At 53.0% G+C, this 18266-nt stretch overlaps 1 protein-coding gene across 9 annotated transcripts in view; it reads right to left on the reverse strand.

Moving 5' to 3' along the window:
- GREB1 (growth regulating estrogen receptor binding 1) overlaps window positions 1-18266 on the reverse strand; it is a 144678-nt gene that overhangs the window by 35914 nt on the left and 90498 nt on the right. For 7 of the 9 annotated variants that reach the window (XM_059942197.1, XM_059942202.1, XM_059942201.1 and 4 more), the window contains exons 6-16: window positions 17534-17677; window positions 16003-16131; window positions 12203-12316; window positions 11579-11722; window positions 8832-9017; window positions 5868-6218; window positions 4649-4777; window positions 3808-3936; window positions 2971-3168; window positions 2065-2245; window positions 493-688 (exon numbers count right to left, since the gene is read on the reverse strand). In XM_059942197.1, coding sequence (XP_059798180.1) covers window positions 493-688; window positions 2065-2245; window positions 2971-3168; window positions 3808-3936; window positions 4649-4777; window positions 5868-6218; window positions 8832-9017; window positions 11579-11722; window positions 12203-12316; window positions 16003-16131; window positions 17534-17677 — 1901 coding nt within the window. The remainder of the gene's footprint in view (window positions 1-492; window positions 689-2064; window positions 2246-2970; window positions 3169-3807; window positions 3937-4648; window positions 4778-5867; window positions 6219-8831; window positions 9018-11578; window positions 11723-12202; window positions 12317-16002; window positions 16132-17533; window positions 17678-18266) is intronic. The other 2 variants (XM_059942199.1, XM_059942198.1) reach the window with 2 other exon arrangements.

Genomic DNA, 18266 nt, shown 5'->3' on the forward strand with positions numbered 1-18266 from the left:
GAAAATGGCAGGTGATAAGCTGAAATAAAACTCACCAGGGTTTGTGGACGTGTGTTCAGTTTGAGGAAGGAGATTTCGAACCTTGCTGCTGAAGGATGCAGGGGTAGGAACGCCAGGAACATTTCCAGGGCTTCTAGACAAACTTAGGAGTTACCCCATGTGGAGTCCAAATCCCCACAGCCCTAGAGGGCTGTACGTCCAACACCAGGAGAGCAGGTGTTCAGAACGCTGCTCAGACAGCTTCAGTCGCCAGAGAAACAGTAAACCAACCGTGTTGCATTACATGCTCTAAGACAGGGCGCCAACAAATGCACACAGGAAGGTTTCTAAAGACCAAGAAGGGTTTAAATCTAATCCTGGGGAGAATCAAAGATCCAAGGAGCTGGAACCCACTGACCCTCAACTGGGCTAGTCAGTCAAGTCTTTAGTGAACGGGATCTCTCCCAACGCAAGGTCATTGCTACAGTGGGCCCAGCAGCCCGGGACACTCACATTACTGTAGGAGGCCGGCCAGTGTATCTCGTTGTAAGGGCTGATGAGGGTGTGCTGCGTCTGCAGTGCGTACGGGAAGGAGGTCACGTGGAGCGTCACGATGTTGGGGGCCTCCTTCACCTCCTTGCAGTTGAGCAATCTGTCCACCAGCCCCACGGACGGGTCACTCTGGGAGTAGAGGTCGTGAACAGCGCTGCTGAGGGAGCGAAAGGGGGAGAAGAAACGATAAGCGGAATGGCAAGCACTGTCCTGTCATTTGATGACAATCAATCAGTTGGATCAATTGACAGTGAGCCTCCCAACGCTGGCAACAATCGAAGCTTAGGGCTCTGCCCATGACTAGGAAAATGAAATTTTTAAATATGACTGCGCTTCAGGTACTCGTCAGGGACTCCCCTGAATACTCATGACTTATTAAAAGCTTGGCTGGGGGAACAGTGTGTCTACAGAGGATTGCTGGCGAGATACACAATCCACCTGCTTCTCTAGCACAGGGATGCTCAGCCAGGAGTTGTCAACGAGTCGCCTTTTCTCGCTTGGCCCCATCTGATTGTACACCTGCCTCCTTAAATTCTTTTCTCCAACAGTCCTACTGATCTTGAAATGACCCAAAGAGGACATAACATGGTAAATTCTATACTATATTTTAAAGTATAGGATCAGGAATGGGAAGCATTTTGGACAAGGGGCCGAGGAGACAAGTGCGTCTCAGCCTTTCTCAGTGGGTCAATGGTCTCAGCATTCTTGTCTGTAAATCTAGGGGGACAGGAAAAAAATCAGTGCTTCACCTTTTGGGTGGCAGGTAGCCACTCTGAGAAACCTACCCACCAAATGAATATGTACAATTTAGCTTTTTATAGACTTCAGAATGTTCAAATTCCCCCACGCCCATACATGGACGCGAGAATGTAAACCCTTTAACTGGGTTAAATTTAAGGCTCTGGCCAGCCCTGAGCTTCTGCCCCTGCACTAAATCAAAGCCTTCCTCCGATACCCGACCCACAATCTTCTTTCCCACCTCATCCATGTCAGCGGCAGTGTCTAAACACACAACCCCAAGGCCAGTCTCACGGAGATGACCAATCCTGGTAAACACCCAGGAATCCTGCCAGACTCCAGACTTTACACCATCTGAAATTCATCTAGATTTATGTTCATTTGAATTGAGAAAGTAACATCTCCCCTGGGAAGGGCACCAGCTGTGACCCATGGTGTCCAGAGCCAATGGGGCTCCATCAGGAAGGGGCCTGGGCAGAGCTACTCCCATCAGGATCCCTTCCCGGCACCTGTTGCTCTGCCACTGATACCCTCCCTCCCCCACCCCAGCCTGCGACACTGAGCGAGATGCTTCCCTTCTCTAGTTTCCATAATGGTACCTTTCAGAGGCTGCACTAGATGATCCCTCAGGTAACTTCCGGCCCTAAGGTCTGAAATACACCCACAGCATCTGCCTACAAATGCCAAGCCCCCAACACCATTCATCTTTTTAATGCTTATACCCACAGTATTATCCATACATATTATTCAAAGAAGGGAAATGCCAGCCCTGCCATGTGCCAACGCCAGGCTAACCTCACGAGATCCCAGTGGGCGTGGTCGTGGATGAGGACGAAGAGCGTGTGTGGATTCTGAAAGGAGTTTTGCAGAAAGGCCTTGAATTTTGTCTGCGCCTCGGCATCTAGCTTCAAAACATACTGCTCGACCCTCTGCTTGGTCATGTGCTCCTTTTCCAAGCCAAGCTCCAGCAAAACCCCTGCAACACAGTGAAAATGCATCCGTAACTCCAAAGATGGTCATGAGTTCTTCACGCAGCAACAGACACTTGAGGAGCATCTCGCATATGGCAGGCTCCTTGCTGGGACTGGAGGCTGCGGGGATGCAGGAGGAACGTGTGAGTCAGGGAGGCCGATGCCCGTTGCAGGCGACTGTCGTGTCACTGCCTGCAGGAGCAGGGCCTGGAGGTGGGCCTGCTCCCCAGCGCGGTATGTACACAGCCCACCCAGGGGCACAGCAGAGCTGCCTCCGTGAAGCAGCTGAGCCCAGCATGGGTGACTGAAGGAAAGGGAAAGGTCCCCTCTCGCCCACCAAAATCATCTCCAGCCTGAATGCCACCAGGCCTTAGGTTAGAGCACTCAGAGTGAACCCTCCGAGTGAAGACACTGACTCTCTGTGTGGTTCATGTTTAATCCCCTTGAAAGCACAGGGAAAATACATTAAGTTGAAGCCAGATATCGGGACATACTTCACTGACTTGAGTGGGACAGAGGGAACATTCAAGGCATGTTCTACCTTTAACAGATTATAAAATAGTGGACAAGTCGCTTCCTCTGGGCATGAGTTTCATGAGCTATGAAACCGGGGTGTTAATACGGCACCCTCTACTTTAGAAGTAAAGATGGTGTTAGAATCCAAATCTGAATGCAAACAGATCAAAGCTTCTCCACACAGACCTCACACTTGCCCCTGAAAGGCCCGTACCTGAATGCCAGACGTGGAACAGGGTCTGCTGATAGGTCACTTCTGAGGGTGGAATACAAATCAGAAAGTCCACCTTCTCAAAGGATCCTAAGTCCAGGTTTTGGGTGCTGGAATCTGCGATTGAACACACGTGGGAGAGGAGCTTCTGGGCCACGGCCAGCTGGAAGGGCCAGATGCGGTGAGGCTCCAGATGGTAACCTGGAACCAGAGCCCCCATCAAGGTGAGGTGCACGCCAGCAGACGGCTACAGCCCTGGACCTCTGCTGGGGAATCAAGCAGGGGGCCCCCGTCTGGCACACAAAGTGATGAGGGAATGGGGAAAACACCAATATTGACTGAGCGCCTGCTCCGGGCTACCCACCGTGATGGTCATTTCACACCCTTTTCCTAATTTAAAAATAAAAGGATGAATAGCACTCGGGGAGCACAGAGGCTGTGACCTGCTCCACCTGGAGGGGACAAGGACGGCATCCCAGGGAAGCTGATGCTGAGATTGGATTTTGGAAGAGGCTACAGGTTCTCTGGAAGAGGAGGAGACCATCACAGCCCTTCAGGAACTCAGAATGAATGAAGTATTTCAACAATGCATCGATAAATTGGAAATCAACAGAGAAATGTGCCATCTCAGGAAAACTGTACAGATGTACGTTTCAGGGTAAAATGAGACTGTTATCACCAACGACTAAAATTAAAATTAGACATTAGGTCTACTGGATTCTAGGGAGATGCCCTGCCCGCCGGAGGTGCCTCTACCTTTGCTTCCTTGCAGCCCCTGGGGGCCCTGGAGGCTGCCTCAGCAGCCCAGAGCTTGGCCACCAGCGCCCCGGCGTCACTCACTTGTGCATACTGGTGTCCCGCCGACGTCTAGGGATGCTGATTTGGTGACAGAGGAGGCAGTAAGTGAGGAAGAAATCTGGCCTTGATTTTCCTGATGAAATTTGTCCAGCAAAACATCAATGTCGCCCTCTGCCCCAAACGGAGAGAATAACAGAAATGGCTTTTCCGTCTCAGTGAAACTCGGCAAGCATCTATGGAACACCCCCTGTGTATCAGGCACTGTCCTGGGCCTGGGGCACCAGAGATAGGGTGGCCCATCCTGTCAAGGAGCCCACAGCCCAGGAAGGCAGATGTGCTAAAGAAAATTACATTATGACCCAGAAGGTGCCAGGACAGAAGGAAAGAAGAGCGAGATGCCAAAAGGTCAGGAGGTAGGGGTCTGAGCACCTCTTGGAGAAGGAGGGGCCAGCAAGAGTTTCTGGGAGGAAATGGGGTGAGTCTTGTAGGGTGAGTGGCCAGGAAAAGAAGGGAGACGGGCACTCAAGGCACAGGACACACAGAATGAGGCACAGAGAATACACTTCTCCAGTGAGAAGCTTTAAGCAACACAGAGGGGGAGGCAGGAGGGTGATGGACAGAGCCGGAGAGGTACGGAGAACCAGGCACAAGGCCCTTGTGTGCCCCCAGAGGACGAAACCACAAAGCCGCCACCTAGAGAACCCACAGCCAGAGCAGGAAACAGCCAGCCAGAGACCCACAGCTGGAAGGGCCGCCCACACATGTAAACCCAGGCCAGCCTCAGCAGGTCACGGGGGGGTGGGCTCCATCCCCCGAGACGACCTTGCCCTTGGTGTCTTTCTCATCAATTTATGAATTTGCACCTGTCTCACTACAAGCCTACCTGGACAGAGGGTGCTAAAAAAGGCTCCCAGAGAGTCCACTTTCCCCGTAACCAGCTCATAATTGACTTCTTTCTGGTACTCGGCTGGGGTGAGAAGGCTCTCAGAAAGAATCCGGGCTTGGTATTTTCCTGGAAAACAAACAACAATTTGGACTGGGCCCTCCGCTTAGAATTAGCACGTGAGCTCCTCGATGGCAGGGTCTGTGCCTGAATCTCTTTCTCCCTCCATCCCGCAAGCCCAGCGCCATGCCTGGCTAACAGCAGGGCTTCCTGCTGGTGAAATGAATAAAGGGTACACACCCCACCCCCCGGGCCCAGTTTAGTAGTTGGGATAATAAGAGGGAAATCCCCGAGTTTGGGCTGCTGGGGTTTGGAACCTGACTCTCTCCCCGCTTAACTAGCTGTGTAACCTAGGCTGACCCAGTTTCCTCATCTGGAATTCGTGGCTAAAAGTATCATCTACTTCACAGGACTATTGTGAGGATAAAACAAGACAATGTTTATAAAATATTCAGCCCAATGCCTGACACAGCAGGGGCTCGAGGTTTATTACTAAAGATATTACTGAAATCAATGGAAAGAATTTATTAAAAACACAAGTGTTTAAAATGAAGAAATGCCAAGAGATCACTGGGACCCTGCATAGTTACTGCAATCCTCCATCCCTCTCCGCTCCCCCAGGGACATTCTGCGCTGTTTGGTGTCTGTCTCCCCACCAGAACGCACGCTCCAGGAAAGCAGGGACATCACTCCTGCGTCCCCAGCCCCCAGAACAGTGACTGCACATAGTAGGGCTTCAATACACGTTTTTATAATTAGCTAATAGGCTCATTAACCCACACAACACAAGAAGGCCATTATTTATTTTTTTTCATCTCCATTAGGTAGTTGAAGAAGCTGAGGGCCAGAGTCATTAAACCACAGACCAGCAGGTGCACGGGGGACCCAGGTTTTCCCTGCATCTATCCAGATCCAAACCTGCCCCCAGTCTCTCTAGAGAAAGGGGAACGGCTCACCTTCTATGCCAGGAGGGATGGAATTTTTCCCGAAGCGCACTATTCAGGGCACACCAGGGGCTACTGTGCGCTAACAGCTGTTACTAACCAGCGCAGCTGCAAACCCGGGGCCACGAGAGGCAAAAGGGGGCAACGGCAAAGGAGGGCTTCTGGGCATCACCAGACTGCTCTCCCGGCAGCCCAGCGGCGGGGCCCAGCCTCACCGGTGACAGCGATGCAGGAGTCGATGGCGGCGCTCCGGCAGGCGCAGATGATCACCACGTAGTTGGTCTTGGCCAGCTTGCCCTCGATGAGCAGGCGGAACATCTCAGAGAGGCCCTCGGCCAGGGAGTAGGTGCACTCGATGATGTGCACGCTGTCGTTGCAGGAGCTGGCGGCCAGGCCGGCCAGCCAGGGCAGCTGCGCCGAGGTGACGGGCGCCACGGCCCCAGGCGCCGGCGGGACGGGCTGCGGTGGCACCTGCTGGTACTGCCGGATCTCCGTCAGGTGTGACTCCCGCCAGGAGCGCAGGAAGATCTGCTCCAGGTCCTCCATCAGGGGCACCTGGTCCGCCGCTGGCAATGACAAGGCGGGCGGAAGGGGCTTCAGCACCTGCCCCATGCGGCAGCTTCACACCAACATAACCGGGGCCGTGCTGGGGAAATGCGTGTAAACGAACTCTCAAACAACACAACCTAAATGATCAACGTTAAATGGCATGCGAGACAGCTGGGAAATAGAGGGAGGTGATGAAAGCAGCCCTCATCTCACCATCCTAACAGAACCACTACTATTTTTGTATGTTTCTCCATCTTTTTTTTTCCACGCGCAGGTTTTACGTCGTTATAATGCTTGCGGGCCTATGACTTCAAGGCGTGTCTGCTTTCCTCACCATCACGCCGCAATCACGCTCGCATGATGTTTACGGCCTTCATCAATAGCACTGTTAACGGGCACTGGTAACGTGGAGGCACCATCACAGACTGAGCAATGCTGATGTACTGTTGACCCCTGTACTGCTTCCAAATAAGCACATTTATAAATACTTCTGCAATACACAGCTTTATGTATAGGACATTCCTTAGCCTAAATGCTCTAAATTGGGCTCACAGAGCCAACTAATACATATCATCAGACTGTCTCCAGATGGTTTAAATGTCTCAACGTACCATGACACTAATGACACACGATAACACTGGTTCTCCTGCACCCTTAGCTCCACTGGACAGCATCGTTTGGGCTGTCACCATCAGTTCAGTTGAGAAAAGCACCACTTGTTTCATGTGTTAATTTTGTATCTCTTTGATGACTAGTGAGACTGAGCACCTTCAGTGTTTTCTTCCCTACGGGTATTTTCTGGTTGATGTGTCAAAATTTCACATTTGGGTGAGCTGGAGGAAAGAGCACCACGCTTCGATTTAGAAGACGCGTCCCCATCCAGCTCCACCCAGCACCAGCTGTGCAGCCTTAAGCTGTCTTAGCTTGAGCAAGAGTGGTACCCTGGGCAAGGGAGGTGGTGATGGAGAAGGTGGGCGAGGTTGGATTCAGGACGAAGCCGGGCTTACTGATGGATTGGATGTGGATTGTAAGAGTGAGAAAGAGAAACACATCCACATTTTCCCAGATTCCGGACAGTCCTAAGCAGCACGCTCGAGGGTTCCTCCCTACCTGCTCCATCTCCGTCTCCTCCGGGTCCCTGAATGCTGAGTGTCCCAGGGCTCAAACCTTGGCACTTTCCTCCATCCACCACCCCTCCCAGTCTCTCATCCAGCCTCACAGCTTTAATATAGATCATCACTGAGCCCGTGTTTCCTAAATTTGTATCTATAGCTGCAACCTCTCCCTGGGGCTCAAGACCCGCACATCCAAATCCTTGACTTGGCCCACCTGGCTGCCCCATCAGCAGCTCAAACTTGAAATTGCCGAGACAGGACTTCCGCTCATCCTCCAGCGCCATGGCTCACCGGGTTGCTCAGGCCAAAATGCAAGTGCCATCTCTCCCTCACATCCCTCAGACAGACAGCCCACCATCCTGACCTTCAGAATCTCTCCCCTGTGGCCGTCAGTGGTCCAAGCCACCACCTGCCTTCACTGGGACGACTGCACCATCTGGCCACACATGGCAGCCCATGTGGTCTTATTGAAATGAAAGTCAGATCATATCTGTCCCCTGCCTAAAACATTGCAGTGGTGCTATGGACTGAATTGTGTCCCCCCCCCAAATTCGTATGTTTAAGTATTAGCCCCCAATACGACTTATTTAGTGATAGGGCCTTTAAAGAAGTAGCTAAGTGAGGTCAGAAGGGTGGGGCCCTAAGCCAGTAGGACTGGTGGCCCTGTAAGAAGAGGAGGCGACACCAGAGCTCACCCTCTGTCCCCACACACATGCACAGAGGAGGATACAGGGAGAAGGCAGCCGTCTGCAAGCCAGGAAGAGAGGCCTCACCAGAACCCAACCTTGCTGCCACCCTCATCTTGGATTTCCAGCCTCCAGAACTGTGAGAAGATAAATTTCTGAGGTTTAAGCATGCAGTCTGTAGCATTTTGTTATGGCAGCCTGAGCAGACAAATACAAAGTGTTTCTCAGTGTGTCTAAAATATGAACTCTTGACCTTAGCCTGAGGCCCTACCCCGTCTCTGACAGCACCCTCACTGTCATGCTCTCACTCTGCAGCCGCCCTGGCTCCCACTGACCTGGGGCTCCATGCTCCAGCCCCGCCTGCCACCCACCCATCCTCCCCGCTCTGCCTCCCTCAGATCTTCATAAGGCTGGATCCTTCTCATCACTCGGGTCTCGACCCAAACGCCATCTCCTCACAGAGGCCTTTTCTGACAACCTGAAACAACCCCACAAACACATACCCCACCTCCCTCTGCTTACTTTCCACTTGTTTACTGTTTCTCTCTCCCACTAGGATACAGTCTCCTTGAGGGCAAAGCCATTGTTTTATTCCTGCTGTATCTCTTCGCCTAGAAGGGCAGGGAAATCATTTTTGAATTCCCACTGTAGATTTTGACCTACTTTAAGGCCCTTCCAGCCCCTCGGGGTGGAGACCACTGCAGTGACCTGATAGCAGAGGCGGTCTTCACAAGGGTTCCAAGAGAGGGTCAGAGATCAAGGCTTGTGCGGTTCCCGCCTTTAGCGATTATTCCACCAGTGGTTCCCACGAAATGGGAGGGAGACTCACCCAGCTGGACGAGATAGTAGACGGTCAGCAGGAGCTGCATCTCCTCTGAGATGGGCTGTATCGTGGAGGCCCCATACTGTCCATATGCTCTGGAGATAGACTGGGAGTTCTGGTAGCACGTGTACAGGAGAGGGCTCACGACGACATCATTCAGGTTCCCACAGAGGTAAGGGAAGTGCCCGTGGCCTGGGGGAGGAGAAACAGCACCCGCTTGGCCCCTGGCCTCGGGCACAAGGCGTGGTCCCCACATGTGTGGGGATCTCTGAATGCGAGGGCGTGAAAACAGGCAGGCCAGTTGCACCTGGGGTAACTCAAGTGTTCCTTTCCAAGAAATCTTGAACCCCCAGCCCTTGCTGATTTGCGCACCTGCTCTGAGAACAGACAGGGGCTGTAGCATTTGCTTGTTCATTTAGTCCAATCCCCTATTTTACAGCCAAGCAAGCCCAGGCCAAGAGGGAACTGCCAAAGCTGAACAGCCATCGCCTGTGCTGCTCCTTTGGCTCTGACTCTAGAAATTTCACGCAGGCAACACCTACCAGATCTTTGCCAGGCCTGCGCCAGCCCGAGCCTCCCCAACTCCCCGTGTTGGATTCTGCCTCCCAGTCCCCCAGAACTCTCTGACAAGCTGAGTTAGGAAAATAAATCACTGTACAGACCAGAGACTCCGAATACTGACAGAACTTGACAAATGCTTTAGCGAACGTTACAAGATTAATTCTGATGGCAACTCACAGAGGCGGGACAGCCCAGGCCAGTTCCGAATCGTCTCTGCACCATTTATTAACTACGTGACCCTCAGCAAGAAGCTTAACTTCCCTAAGCCTCAGTCTCCACCTTTGTAGAATGGGGTGGAGATAATCGAGCCCTCGTGTGGTTGCTGAGATGATCAAGTGTGGTTAAGCGTGTGCGTGGCATCTTGTGTTCAGAAGGTCTCCATTTATTCACCCAACACACACTTAGTGGACGCCTGCCGTGTGCTGTGTACGGGCCTCACACTCGGCTCTGGGGGAAGATCTGGTGACTGGGGCACAGTTCATGTCCTCCAGGAAATTGATTCCCAGACTTGAGGGTGCATGAGGGTCCCCTGAAGGCTTCCTAAAACACAGGTTGCTGGGCCCCACCACAGAGCTTCTGATTCAGATTCCGGGATGGGCCTGGGAATTCACACCTCTACTGAGGTCCCAGGTGATGCTGGCTTTGCTGGTCCAGGGACCACAATTTGGGTAGCACTGTTCACAAACATTATGGTTTATAAGAGGCAATGAAAAGAATTACTATTAAAAGAAGGATGTGAAATTTGTCATGAAAGAGGCACAGAGAAGCTACAACGGGGCCCAGATAAAAGGGAATCTGAGGGGCTTCCCTGGTGGTGCAGTGGTTAAGAATCCGCCTGCCAATGCAGGGGACACGGCTTTGATCTCTGGTCCAGGAAGATCCCACATGCTGTGGAGCAACTAAGCCCGTGCGCCACAACTACTGAGCCTGCGCTCTAGAGCCCGTGAGCCACAACTACTGAGCCCGCGTGCCGCAACTACTGAAGCCCACACGCCTAGAGCCCGTGCTCTGCAACAAGAGGAGCCACCACAATGAGAAGCCTGCACACCGCAACGAAGAGTAGCCCCCGCTTGCTGCAACTAGCCTCACGCCCAGTTCAAAACCCAGACCTGGACCCTTCTTCCTGAATACCCTGTCCATTTTTTTTTTAGGATACAGAAAGGAGTACCCGCTCCTATTTCATAATTAAGAGTAAGATACCTCCCCACTTTCCTACCACCCTCTCTCCTCTAGTCCTACAAACATGATACCAGTGTTCACTCTACTCAATACTCTGTAATGGCCTATATGAGAAAAGAATCTAAAAAAGAGTGGATATATGTATATGTACAACTGATTCACTTTGCTGTACACCTAAAACTAACACAACATTGTAAATCAACTATACTCCTATAAACATTTTTTTAAAAGTTTATGCCATCTAATAATAACAGAAAAAATAAAAATAAAAAAACGAAAAAACCCCCACAGTGTGCACTTATTTAAGAAGGACCTGCATGTGTGAGTGCGTGTGTGTGTGTGCACGTGTGTGTGAGACTCCGTGCCAGCCCACGGTACTGGCCAGCGCCATCATCAAACAAGCCCTGCCGAATCCTCACGTTTCAAGGGCTCCCGCTTCATTAGGAAGGAATTTCCTTAGTTGAGCCACAAACTGACCTCCAACCACGTACATCAGCCCACAGGATAGAGGTCAAATCTGGTCTTGTTTCATGCTTCTGCCTGGTGACCATGGCTACCTTTGCCCAAAGTCAGATTTCATGGCCCAAAAATACTAGCGGTCACAGGACAACCCGCCAGACCAGGGGCCTGACAAATCGGCAAGGGGCTGAGACCCATCTCTCACCCACGGTGCTCAGCCCTGGGCCTGGTACCATGGCAGGAGCCGAGTGAGGCTGAGAGAGGGACTGACTGAAGGAACAAATGAACAAGCAAACGGTCGTCAGGGAACAGGATCGCCCCACTTGGGCTCATCGTAGAAAACCGTGACAAGCTCTGAAACTCTGGGGCCTGATCAGGGCCTACCCCAGGGACCGGGCTGCTTGGTTCTCTCATTGCCCCGGAAAGGATTTGAGAGTTTTCCCAGGAGGACCCCTTGGTGTGGAGCCAGACTGGGAGGACGTGTCATGTTGCCTGTTTCTCGTGCGCCCCCTGGGCTCCCCGACTTCCACCACTCGTCACACTGCTGTACTTGCCTTTAAAGATCACTGGCTTGGCCTTGCATATTTTCAGCAAGTTGTCGGGAACGGACACTGGTTCTCCGGAGGCCACAACGGGAAAGGTGACTGAAGCCGGTCCCACCAAGCCAACCTGGGGCATGCAGGTCACGCCTGTGCTCTCTAGGGACACGCCGAGAGCGTTAGGAAGACACGTCAGACAAAGCATCCACCTCCGGCAGACCTGCCGTCAGGCTGGCCAACACATCTGCTACAGCTTGACCAGTTCCCTGCTTAGGGGGGCATCCAAGTCCGGGAATCACAGATTCCTGAGGTCAAAGCATCTTAAAGGTCACTGGGTCCCCCTTCCCCACCAAACAACCCAGTCTCCTCCCCTGTCAATATCCCTGCCAAGTGACAGGCAAGCCTTTTAAAAAAATTCCTCTAGGATCAGAGAACTCAGTACTGTACATGGATCCTGGGCTTTGTTAAGCAAGTCTAATGTACGAGAAAGAGAATCTTTTGTTATACCCAAGTCTGCCTCCCTAGAACTTTCTCACCAATACACACAAAAGCACATGTAAACGCACACACACACCACCAGCAGCACCACCACCGCGAGTACCCAAGCCTTGGACTTGGGGCAAGGATTTCGTCACTTACCATACTTAGCTCTGTTCCCACCACCCTGGGGGTAACCACCATCCACAGCTGATGGAGATTCTGGAGACCATCCTTTGTGGCGTTTTTTGGGCGGCCCGGAGTTTGATAAGATACCTAGACAACATTCAGAGCGTGGATTAGGCTGTCACTAGGGATGGGCTTCAATACAACGTTCCCCTGAACTGGAGCACACTTATTTGTAATTTTTTAAATCACAGTTTCACAATGGGTTTTAGCATCTAGTGAAGTATCTAGGCTTAAGGAAATATCCCATCGACCTTCGTAAACGTTTTATTCCAAAACTGTGCAAGTGTCTAAGCTTTAGCTCTCCGAGCATCACCTCCTTCATCTTTACAGTGGGATAATAAAACCTACTCTGAAAGGTGGTTTGATCAGGACTAAAGAGAACATATGTAAAGCACAGAGTTTGGGTCCAATAAATGATAGCCACCAAGACCCACATCACCATCATCATCTACACATTCCAGTAAATTAATACCTGTTTCTGTAGACAAGCTGCAGCCGCATTCAACTTACCGCCACAGTTTCACCACTTGGGGGCAGTACTGATCCACCTGTGCACCTCTCCCCACCCCCGGCCTCGCAAGCTAATTTCAGACTAACAAAATGATGGGGGACAGAAGCTGGTACCCACTGCTGTTAATGAGTCATCCCGGCCCACGGCAGGGAACAGCATGAGCACGACTCATGCTCTGTTCTTGGATTATTCAAAATATCAAGAATTGGTTACCATATTTTTGGGGACCCATCCCACACAAAATTTCCCCTACATTTAAGAGCTCCGCGTTCAACCATGACACATTAAAGTTTAAATTTTAAAACTCTCTATTCCCAGATGCAACCCCATCCCAAGGAAACCAGAACCCCAGCATGTCCAGATGCCTTCTGATGACCCACGAGCTCCTGGTGATTCTAAACCACAACCAGGGTTGAGAACCACCAGTTTAGAGCAATGTTTCTCCAAGTCTGGCCTGAGACAAAGCTGGACAGAACCAGTGGGAGCTTGTTCAAAGTGTCTGCTCCTGGACACCCCTCAACCTACAGAAGCAGACCTCTGGAAGTGAAAGAAAACACTTCGTTCGCAAGCACCCTGGTTATGCTGAGGCGCACTGCAGTTTGAGAACCATTGCTTTAGAGTCTTTTAAAAGTAATCCAAAGTTATTTTCACCTCTTCTTTAGACCGACTGAAAATGAATGAAATGAAGTGAATAAAATGTTAAAAACGTGAAGTTCTTTGTTTGCAAAGAGCTTTCCAGCAGGTGGGCTCCTCTGATACCCGTGACCTCTGAGGCAGCTCCTGCTATGTTTGTTCCATTTAGAATCACATCTTCACCTCCCCGAACATCTGTCCTCAAGAGCCGGTAGAAGAGCTCCCACAAAGACTGAGATGCCAGCTCCTCTAAAAACCACGTTAAACTACCAAAGCAGGGAGGGCAGTGGGATTGGGCCTCGGTACTAAGGATGGAAGATCTGCAGGTATTTTCTCCCTTTGGGATGCTAACGCTGTCTCTAGGTGGACTCTGAGCTCATGACCTCTGCCAAAATGATGTCACCAGGAGCCGCCCCTGTGGACCATCTATTTCTGGCCATGTGTCCTGGTAGTGGGGAGGGGGACCCTATTTGGCACTTCAGGGGAGACAAGCCTTCATCATATAGCCCACTTCCTGCAGGCACTGCACATCCGGACCCTGAGCTGGGACAACCAAAGAAAGGATCCTGCACATTTCCTAACTCCCTCCCCCACCCTACCACCCCCCCCCCCAATCCCGCAGGCGCAGCACTTCCGCCGCGAACCACTGAGCGACAGCCCCCAAGCCCTGGTTAAACACTCCTTGTAGCTTCAGAAGCAGTTTCTTAAAACTGATTCCAGCTCTCCCCAGAGCAGGCGTGAGGCACAGGACCTCCGATGCTCCAGCTGTGCCCTTAATGGTGCAACCACACTCCGCCAGCATCCATGGCGCCCTCCGGACCAGGCTCTGCGGAGTATCTGGGCTCCCGGAAAACATGATGACGGCCCTGCTCCCAGGAACTTCATAGGCCCGACAGACACAAATGGCCACGGAACAGAGCCTGACACCTGAGGGTCACAAGGAGGGAGCGCTCCTACGAGGAGGAGGTGACACCTGAGCTAAGCTCTGAAGGGCAGGTATAGCAGGTGGGGGGTGAGAGCCCTTCAAGGGCACGGATGTGTGACCAGGGCATAGAGACAGGATACGGAGGCCACTGAGCTGTACCCAGTGCAGCCAGGGTATGAGTTCTTAAGTAGAAAGGGTGGGGAATGAGCGAGTTCAAAAGGTTGGTTGGGGCCAGATTCCGGAAGTTTCCAGCATCACGCTAGGGAACTGGGGCTCTATTTCCCATGCCCCTCCAAGAAACACATTCATTCACCACAGAAGGAGCCTCAGGTTGGGTCCCCAGAGCCAACCTCGTAGGGCCCAGGCCGAAGGATGTCCTCTGTCCCTGCTGCCCGGGGCGGATGCACCCAGGCCTCGGTGCAGGGAGGGGAGGTACCAGCAGCACAGTCTCCCGTCACCGTCCCCAGAGGCCCAGTCCTCAGCCACTGGCCACCCTAAATTTAGCACCTCACCGAGAAGAAACAGTCTTGGGAGGAAAAGTGGGTGCCTGCCTGGGGTTCCTCACACTGGGGAAGTTACGGGGATTTGACTCCAGAATGGACACTCTGGTCAGGACTGGGAGGGCTCAGATCCAAGTCAGAAAAGATATCGTTCCTTCAACTAAGAGGGAGACAATTCCCCCACCAGGGGAGTCCTCCGCCAGCCGTGTCACGGAAGCGGGGAAGCCTGGCAAGCAGGCTGGTGTCTCTCTGGGCCACACTTTCCTTCTCTGTCAGGCAGGTCGGACTAGACGGCTTCTGGGCCCTCTTCCACTGATGCCCTCGGGTCCTAATATTCCATTTAGCTGTGTGCACGCAGGAGGGAGGAGAGAGGTAAGACTGGCCTATCAAATGGCTCCAGGTAAGCACGGAGGGAGAGCGCCGAACGTGGGGTCCCCGGACTGCTCCGACTCTTCCTCAACCCACAGCCTCCACTCCAGCAGGAGGCCTGCTTCACCCCTTCACTCGCTTTTCTCACTCGGACCCTCACCTCCTCATCCCTCTTCCTCACTTCCTCCCATACCGTCTCTAATTAATGCTTCCCCAACTGTCAGCCGCAGCTCAGCTGTCACCTCCACCAGGAAGCCCTCCCTGAAAAGACCAGCTCAGTGATGGTGTTGATGCAGGTGGCAATAATGGCGCCCCTTAGTGAGCTGCCAGTTGTGCCCTGAATTTCCATACAGCGCCTCATCTAACCTCCTCAACTGCCCTCAGAGCAGAATTCTCATCTCCTGATGAGAGAATGTTTAGCAAGGAGACTTGATCCCCTGACAGAGCTGGGTTTTGAATTCTTGTTCATCTGATTCTGGAGCCCCTGTCTTCCCATGACACCACGTGGCCCCATTTCTCCAGAACTCTCCAGCCCTCACGGCGGGCGGCCCACAATGCGACAGGTCACCCGCCCATACGGGGCTCCCACTGTGTCTTGGCAGACACACCCACCACCCAAGTCGGGGGCCGAAGCCAGGGCCCCCCCAGAGCCAGGGCCTGAGCACAGCGCCACGGACTCAGGAGGCACCTGCTGGCCTGGCCTGACTCTCCTTCCAAGCCCCCCCAATTCCAGGAGGCTCAGGGGCCTCAGCACGGGGGCTCCCCCATCCTCCCACCCCTCCACCGTCTTGACCCAGAGCAGAGTAAGGCCCCCGAACAGGACGGGCAAGGCTACCTAAGGCCGAGGGACGCGGCACGGCGGACAGGCTGTGCTTCACCAGCGGCTGGTGCTTCGGGGAATCTTTGCCGTTGAAAACAGCCGGACCCACGGCTGCGGTTAGTGAGGCGTGATCGGAGGCTGGTCCTGACAGCAGAGAGAAAGAGGGGAGAGGGCAGGGCACTCTGTGAGCCCAGCAAGCAGGAAATGACTCTTCCTCCAGTTTACAAATTAGCCTTTCACTGACGCGGCCCATCAGGGGTCAGAACTCTTGCCAGAGTGATTCTGCCCCCCGGAGAAAGCACAGACACACACAGACAGGCACACACGCATATGTGCACACACAGGCACACACACTCCTGCGCATGCTTTACTGAGCACGCCCGGTGAGAGAAGGGCCAGCGGGGCCCCTGGATTCCGGGAGCACCCCTGCACCTGCTCCACCCTCCTTCCACCTTCTCGCTCACCCTCCTGAGTTCAGGGTCATGTCAAACATGCTCAGGAAAGCAGTCAGGTTTGCCATCGCCCAGATCCAGGCTGCCCACAGGGTCTGGGGCTCCCCGGGCCCGAGGAGAATTCTGGGGGCAACTGGGGGCTGTGGTCTTCTAAGTCACCCACATCAGCCAGAATGATCTGGAAGGTACTCCAGACTCAGGAGTAGCACAAAACGTCTCCTGTGTTGAGGCGGCATGGTGAGGGGGTTAAGGGTGGGTTCCGAAGCCAGACGACCTGTGACTGAGCCCCAGCTCTGCTGCGTACTTGCTGTGCAACCTTCCTTAACTTACGTCACCTCCCATTGTTCTCATCTAGACAATGGAGGTAATAATAGAGCCACTGTGAGGACGACATGAGTTAACAGAAGGTCACAAGCACAAAGTATTTGCTATTACTATCATCACGCTCAATTCTTACAATCACCCTGCAAATTAGACAGAAACGATTTTCTCCATCTGTACGGATGAGGAAACGGAGATTCAAAGAGTTAAAACGAGAGGCCCCAAATCACTTGGCTAGCAGGCAGCAGCGCTGGAACTCACACCAAGGTGTTCTGACGACAAAAACAGTGATCCCTCCAGCTGCCAAGGTGTGACAGGCCCCAGGTGGCCCGGGCACAGTGAGGACAACAGCAGACACCACGTGGAAGGGGGGACACGGTGCCTCTGGAGGAGAAGCGTGTTCCCAGCCCAGGTGCAGCCTCTTCGCTACGGATTGTGAGTCACATGGGGCAAGGGCCCGGGTCCCCTCGACAGAGCCCCTGGGCAGGAGGAATAACAACCACCAACCCACCAGAGGCCTTGGGAAGGAGGCTGCTATCTCCTTGATAACAGCCGTCGTGCTTATCAGGTCTGTTCAGCATGGCAAATGTAGAGTTCATGAACCAGAAATGCCTGTATCGAATCCTACTGCCCGTGAGATCCTATGCGAGCATCTTCGTGCCTCAATTTCCAAGTCAGAACACTGGGGAAACTAAAGCCCACTCCTGGCACCTCCGGCATTGGGGAAACTAAAGCCCACTCCTGGCACCTCCGGCGCTGCCCCATCACCTCACCTGCCTGCGATGCTCCCAGCGGGATGCTCGGGGTCGTCCCCGGACCAGGCTCGCTGGGGAAGGGAGCTGGCGGCCCAGAGCTCTCCAGCGGTGGGAACAGAGAGCTGGAACATGCACTGGCGGAGGCCTGCCGGCTTCTGAACTCTGCGGGGAAGATGCACACGTGAAAACCAAACCACTGCTCCTCCCCAACAGTGTGAGATGACTTCCTAGACCGGAATCTGTCCTGTAGGAGAGCCAGCTACAGAGACGACCACAATGGTGCCAAGGCCAGCCTAGTCTCTTCTTCGCTGTAGCCGGGGGGAAGGAGGGGGTGTGACGTGCCCCAGGCTCAGTGCCAAAGGCAGGGGATCCATCTGAGGGACAGCTCTTCTGCCAGGAGCAGGAGCGATAGTGACCATTTGGGAAAAAGACAGAAACACATGATACAAACAAGACCTTCCATCGCCGCCCTTCAAGTGCAAGGGAAGAACAGAGCCTTACTCAAGGTAAAGGAACAGCTAATACCGTCCTCCAGCCCCTAAATCACTCTCTGTCCGGAAGATTAACTCCCAGGAGTACTTGGTCACAGCAAGTGATCAAAGACTCTTATTTGGTCCCACAAGGGGAAGAACCACTGCCTCCCCAGGATGTAGAAAATGACAGGCATGTACGCAGTAGGAGCTCAAGAAATATTTACTGAGCCATGCAAGAACAGGAGAGGGGCGGGGAGAGGAGTGATGGGAGGGGACAG

The sequence above is a fragment of the Balaenoptera ricei genome, chromosome 13 (genome assembly GCF_028023285.1).
Source record: "Balaenoptera ricei isolate mBalRic1 chromosome 13, mBalRic1.hap2, whole genome shotgun sequence".
In the NCBI taxonomy this organism is placed as follows: Eukaryota; Metazoa; Chordata; class Mammalia; order Artiodactyla; family Balaenopteridae; genus Balaenoptera; species Balaenoptera ricei.